Genomic DNA, 6,475 nt, shown 5'->3' with positions numbered 1-6,475 from the left:
ATTTCTTTGCATTGATTGCTGAGGAAGGCTTTCTTATCTCTCCTTGCTATTCTTTGGAACTCTGCATTCAAATGGGTATATCGTTCCTTTTCTCCTTTGCTTTTTGCTTTCCTTCTTTTTATAGCTATCTGTAAGGCCTCCTCAGACAGCCATTTTGCTTTTTTGCATTTCTTTTTCTTGGGGATGGTCTTGATCCCTGTCTCCTGTACAATGTCACGAACCTCATTCCATAGTTCATCAGGCACTCTGTCTATCAGATCTAGGCCCTTAAATCTATTTCTCACTTCCACTGTATAATCATAAGGGATTTGATTTAGGTCATACCTGAATGGTCTAGTGGTTTTCCCCACTTTCTTCAATTTAAGTCTGAATTTGGCAATAAGGAGTTCATGATCTGAGCCACACTCCACTCCCAGTCTTGTTTTTGCTGACTGTATAGAGCTTCTCCATTTTTGGCTGCAAAGGATATAATCAGTCTGATTTTGGTGTTGACCATCTGGTGATGTCCATGTGTAGAATCTTCTCTTGTGTTGTTGGAAGAGGGTGTTTGCTATGACCAGTGCATTTTCTTGGCAAAACTCTTATTAGTCTTTGCCCTGCTTCATTCCGTATTCCAAGGCCAAATTTGCCTGTTACTCCAGGTGTTTCTTGACTTCCTACTTTTGCATTCCAGTCCCCTATAATGAAAAGGACATCTTTTTTGGGTGTTAGTTCTAAAAGGTCTTATAGGTCTTCATAGAACCGTTCAGCTTCTTCAGTGTTACTGGTCGGGGCATAGACTTGGATTACCGTGATATTGAATGGTTTGCCTTGGAAACGAACAGATACATGGGATTACCAAGGAAATCGGGGGAATCCCTGGTGGCTTAGCGGTAAAGAATCCACCTGCAATCCAGTAGATGTGGGTTCAATCCCTGGGTTGGAAAGATCCCCTAGAGAAAAGGGGATTTTCTGGGAAATCCCACGGACAGAGGAGTCTGGCAGGCTGCAGTCCGTGGTGTTGCAAATAGACAGACGTGACTTAGTGACAATATCACCACCACAAAGGAAATCATTTCTATTGATTTACAATTCTCAAAATATAAATATCTGTGATCTAGTTACATATTTTTTGTTCATGCATTAAAGAATTCAGTCTATTGTTTTGTGTTATTATCATAATTTAAAAATAGTGAAGGCTGTAAATGGTATTTTGAGATTATCTGCTAGAACTGTAAAGAGATATGACAACATCTTTGATTTTAATAGATTTAAATGTCACAGGAACTGCTGATGCTGTTTGTTTTCTATACTCACAATTGAAAGAGATGCTAAATTTCAGCTCAGGGTTAATGAAAATAGAGAGGTATTTTTTTTCCTATCCAAGTTCTGGGTAGATCCTCCTGAATTCCGGGTAACCCCTGATAGAAAATTCCTGGCCTAAACAGTAGGTTCTGGGACCATTGAGAAGGGAAGAGGGTGTTCTAGATGGTGGTTAGCATGAACAGAGACCTGAAGTAGGAGGGAGGGATCAGAAAATGAGAAGATGAGGGAGCTGACCTGCTGGGGTGGGACCCTGAGGGCTACAGTTGAGCCTCGTGGACCTGACTTTGAACTTTAGAGAACTGACAGGAGAGTTACCTGATGAGAATGGTGGGTGACAGCTTGTGCAGTAATGGGGAATCATTAAATGCTGATAAATGTTCTTTCATTTTGGAACAGGTCATTCAGATTCTAGGAGATAAATTTCCGTGTACTTTGGTGGCGCAGAAAATTGACCGTATGTCTCTGTTTAGTTTTATTTTTAAAAGATGATTCAATTTCTCTAACTCCCCATGACCTGATTATGTGTCTGTTTCCCTCACAAGTGCCAGAGTACCAAGGAGAGCCTGATGAGATTTCCATTTGGAAGTGTCAGGAGGCAGCTCGCCAGGTGCTTGCTCCGTTCGCGTCTTGTCCTTGCTCCTCTTATTCTGGTGGCTCCTGGGTGCCCTGAGAACTCAGAGGGGAGGTGGGGCCTGCTGGTGGGCCCGGGTCTCAGGGCTGTATGTCCTTGTGCTGCAGGTGCAGGGCCCTGTACTGGTGGAGGACACCTGTCTGTGCTTCAACGCCCTTGGAGGCCTCCCTGGCCCCTACATGTGAGTGATATCCCACCCCTTTGATTGGTTACTTGATACTGCAGGTCATTCACTGTCTTGGTGTCAACACCAGTATGTCAGATTGTTGAGGAAGGATTAGAGATAGGGGAGAGGCATGCCTTTCTTTTGTTAAGTATGAGAATGTATGTAAGTTGAGATGGGCAAGGGCAACTCACCCATTGGAGAGGTAATTCTTGGGCAGGTCAGTTTCAGGAAAGAGGAAATAAGGAAGTTGAGATCTGCAAATGGATTTCCTTAAATCTCTCCAGTGTCCTGGACCCCCTCAGGCTTCCCAGGTGGTGCTAGTGGTAAAGAACCTCCCTGCCAATGCAGGAAACTCAAGAGATGTGGGTTTGATCCCTGGGTCAGGAAGATCCCCTGGAGAAGGAAATGGCTACCCACTCCAGGATTCTTGCCTGGAAAATTCCATGGATAGAGGAGACTGGTGGGTGACAGTCCATGAGGTCCCAAAGAGTCAGACATGACTGAGTGAGGGCACACACACACAGGATACAAATACCCCGGTCTGTTGGGTCTTGGTTACGTATACAGTTGATCTGTGAACAACTTGGGATTAACCTACGTATAACTTAAGAGTTTGCCTTCCATATCCGTGGATTCAGCCATGTATTAGTGTAGTATTGACTGTTGAACGGTATCCACATGATGAGTGAGCTTCGGCAGTTCAAGGGTTAACTGTGTCTTCACCTTTGGGGCTGCTAATTTGTCTGCCAGTGCAGTAGCACCCCTACACATGTTCCGCATTCTTACCAGCACTGTTTCATGACTTTTTAGTATTTTAGTGGGTGAGTAGGAAATGTTATCACATGCAATTTTAATTTGTATTTCCCTAATTAGCAGTGAAGTTGAGGCCTTCATTGGTTTATCGATTCTTCTGTGCCTTGCCTGTTTGTCTCCATCTCCTTTTTCCTGTTGGATTATTTCCCTTCATTTTGAGTTGAGACATTTTTTATCTTTTCTCCTTGACTTTCTCAGAGCTTTAATCCCTGGGGGATGCAGCCTGGAAAGAAGGTGGTAGGAACATCCATCCATTTGTGGTGTCTGTCTCACCTTTATTTCTCTTGCAGAAAGTGGTTTCTGGAGAAGTTAAAGCCTGAAGGTATTATCCCTATTTGTCTCTTTGTTTTGATGTGTTTGGAATTAAGAAGTCTGTGGGTTCTGGGGGAGGAGGTCCAGCTAGTAATCAGGAGTCTCAGGTTCTGTCCCCTTCAAGGCCTCTGTTCACTTCAGTTTCCCCATCTATAATCAACGCTCACACTTTCCCTGTAAACCTAGCTCCAGGGAGCACTGAGATGTGGAGGAGTAGATGGGGGTGGCGGTTGTGGTGAAAGCTTTGAGATTGAGGGGCAAAGGGAGATTCTGGCCCTGAGAGGATTGGTCCCACCACTTGCTGTCGTTGTCAGCAGGAGATGGAAAGGGGGACACCTTGCTTCTCCTTCTGGTCCCAGCCCCCTGCCCTGGAATCCACAGTGGTAGAACCCTTATTCTACATCCCCATCACCCAGCTTCCTGGGTTATCAGCACAGGGCCTATTTGGTAAAGTGTATAACTCCCCTCCCCTAGCTGGGCCCCTTGGGTGGGGAGTTGGGCCTGGGGCTTGGCAGCAGAGTGTGCTGAGCCCTCACTGCACCTTCCCTCAGGTCTCCACCAGCTCCTGGAGGGGTTCCAAGACAAGTCTGCCTATGCACTCTGCACGTTCGCATTCAGCACTGGGGACCCGAATGAGCCCGTACGCCTCTTCAGGGGCCGGACAATGGTATGTACCCATGCTCGTTCCCCTGCGTGCCACCAGAGGGCGCTCTGACCACCCCCAGTGATGCTATCTGGTGGGATGGTCACACTCCTAGGTACCACAGCTGTCAGTCCTGAAACTTATTGCCTCCCTGAGTCTGATATTTGGAAACATACATGGCTCACAGCTTTTGGAGCCTGGTATACCCAGAGCTGTGCACTGTATGCTCTCCTGAGAAGATGTGGGAACTAAAGATAACAACTCCTAGGGCTACATCTGCAGTTCAAACTTCTCCAAGCTTGAATCTCCTTATCACACTGCTGTGCGACAGCTTCCCTTGAACATCTCACAGCCTTTCCAAGTTTTTATCTTCATATAGAATCTTCCTCTCCCCCCACCTCATTCCTTTCAGAGGTGCCCTTCAGTGTCTCCAGGCTTACCAATCAGACCATAGGTTCAGCTGCTTCTCTCAGTCCAAACCACCCTCTGTGCTGGGCTTCCCGCCCCGCCCCCACCTCAGCCTATTCATTCCCTCCCTATGGCAGGGTTTACCTTCAGACACATCACTTCTCTGCTTTGTCCTCTCTGCTCAGGATAAAATCCAGTCTCACTGTAGCCCATATAGCCCTACACCAGTGGCTCCATCTAAGTTGTGTCTGATGCTTTTGCGACCCCATAGACTGTAGCCCGTCAGGCTCTGTCCATGGGTTTCCTAGACAAGAATACTGGAGTGTGTTGCCATTTCCTCTTCCAGGGAATCTTCCCGACCCAGGGTTCAAACCCGCATCTCCTGCATTGGCTTTACCACTAAGCCATCAGGGAAGCCTCTCTGATGAGATGTTCAGTTCTTATGGTAAAAAACAGGTTTCAGAAATTACCGTCTTCACCATTTTTAAGTGTATAGTAGTGTACACTATTGTGCAACAGATCTCTAGGAATTTCTCATCTTGCAAAATTGAAACTATGCCCATTGAATAACAGTCCACCTTCCTCTCTTCTGGGCTTCCCTGGTGGCTCAGACGGTAAAGAATCTGCCTGCAATGCAGGAGACCTGGCTTCAGTCCCTGGGTTGGAAAGATCCCTTGGAGAAGGGAACGGCAACCCACTCCAGTGTCCTGCTTGGAGAATCCCATGGACAGAGGAGCCTGGCAGACTACAGTCCATGTGGTCGCAAAGAGTTGGACATGACTGAGTGACTTTAACTTCATTTCACTGAACTTCACTTCCTCTCTTGTCCCCAGCACCTGGTAAGCACCATTCCACCTTCTGTTTCTGAGTTCGGCCGCCTCAGGCACATCATATAAGTGGGGTCCTGCAGTGTCTGTGTTTGTGTGGCTGTCTTATTTCACTTAGCATAAAGTCTTCATTTCATCCATGTTGTAGCATGTGACAGGATCTCCTTTTTTAAGGCTGAATAACATTCCATTGTGTGTATGTACCACTTGTATCTATTTACAGGCATATCTTGTTTTATTGAGCTTTGAAGATACTGTATTTACAAATTGAAAGTTTGTGGCAACCCTGCACTATCAGATGATGGCTAGCATTTTTTAGCAATAAAGTGTTTTTAAATTAAGATATTTATGTTTTTTGTTTTCCCTTCATGGATCACAGCCTTGTGGTGAAGGGGCTTGTGTAACTTAATGAATCTATGAGTCTGGGGCCACCCAAGACAGACAGGTCATAGTGAAGAGTTCTGACCAGTCGTGGTCCACTGGAGGAGGAAATGGCAATCCACTTCAGTATTCTTGCTGTGAGAACCCCATGAACAGTATGAAAAGGCAAAAAGATATTACACCAGAAGATGAGCCCCCCTCAGGTCAGAAAGTATCCAATGTGCTACTGGGATGAGAAAGTTAGATAACATCTCAGGCTCAATGGACATGAATTTGAGCAAATTCTGGGAGAATAGTGGAGGGCAGAGGAGACTGGTGTGCTGCAGTCCACAGGGTCGCAAAGAGTCAGACATGGCTTAGTGCCTGAACAACAACAACAAGCATTGTTTTTAAGACATAATGCTATTGCATACTTTTATATGCAGTAGGAAACCAAAACATTCATGCCACTTGGTTTATTGTGACAACTGCTTTATTACAGTGGTCTGGCACTGAACCCACGATATCTCTGAGGTTTGCCTGTATTTGTTGATGAACACTTGAATGGCTTCCACATTTTGGCTCATAATGCTGCTGTGAACATGGGCGTGCAAATATCTCTTCAGCATCCCATTTTCAGCTCTTTTGGATATATATCCACAGATAGGATTACTAGATTGTGTTGCCTGGTGACATTTTTAAAAGTTGATTATAGTGTCTGCTATTCTCACAGAAACATTCAGAAATCAAAAGTCTGACCAGCCACAGGCTCAGCTCCCTGCACTGTGACCGAGTAGCTGCTGTGCCGCTGGCTGGGCCTGATCACCACCGCCACCATGCCCTGCAGTCTCCCTGGCTTTGGCTTCGTTGTTTTTGTGCTTTGTTGTTTGCCGTCCTTACTTTAAATGAGGCAGCCTTGTTTCTACTTGTCCTTTTCTCAGCCATGCTCTCTAACCCCCAACCACATAGTCCTTTCAGCAGGGTGTGTGCTAGGCCCTTCTCCATCTCAG

The 6,475-nt window shown here is 45.8% G+C and overlaps 1 protein-coding gene across 1 annotated transcript in view; it reads left to right on the top strand.

Moving 5' to 3' along the window:
- ITPA (inosine triphosphatase (nucleoside triphosphate pyrophosphatase)) overlaps positions 1–6,475 on the top strand; it is a 12,978-nt gene that overhangs the window by 3,060 nt on the left and 3,443 nt on the right. The window contains exons 2-6 of the mRNA XM_010836494.1: positions 1,702–1,759; positions 1,848–1,912; positions 2,044–2,117; positions 3,206–3,237; positions 3,779–3,894. Coding sequence (XP_010834796.1) covers positions 1,702–1,759; positions 1,848–1,912; positions 2,044–2,117; positions 3,206–3,237; positions 3,779–3,894 — 345 coding nt within the window. The remainder of the gene's footprint in view (positions 1–1,701; positions 1,760–1,847; positions 1,913–2,043; positions 2,118–3,205; positions 3,238–3,778; positions 3,895–6,475) is intronic.

This window comes from Bison bison, unplaced genomic scaffold, assembly GCF_000754665.1.
Source record: "Bison bison bison isolate TAMUID 2011002044 unplaced genomic scaffold, Bison_UMD1.0 scf7180017864063, whole genome shotgun sequence".
NCBI lineage: Eukaryota > Metazoa > Chordata > Mammalia > Artiodactyla > Bovidae > Bison > Bison bison.
The sequence above is the reverse complement of the archived record's forward strand: the minus strand, read 5'-3'. Positions and strand labels throughout refer to the sequence as shown.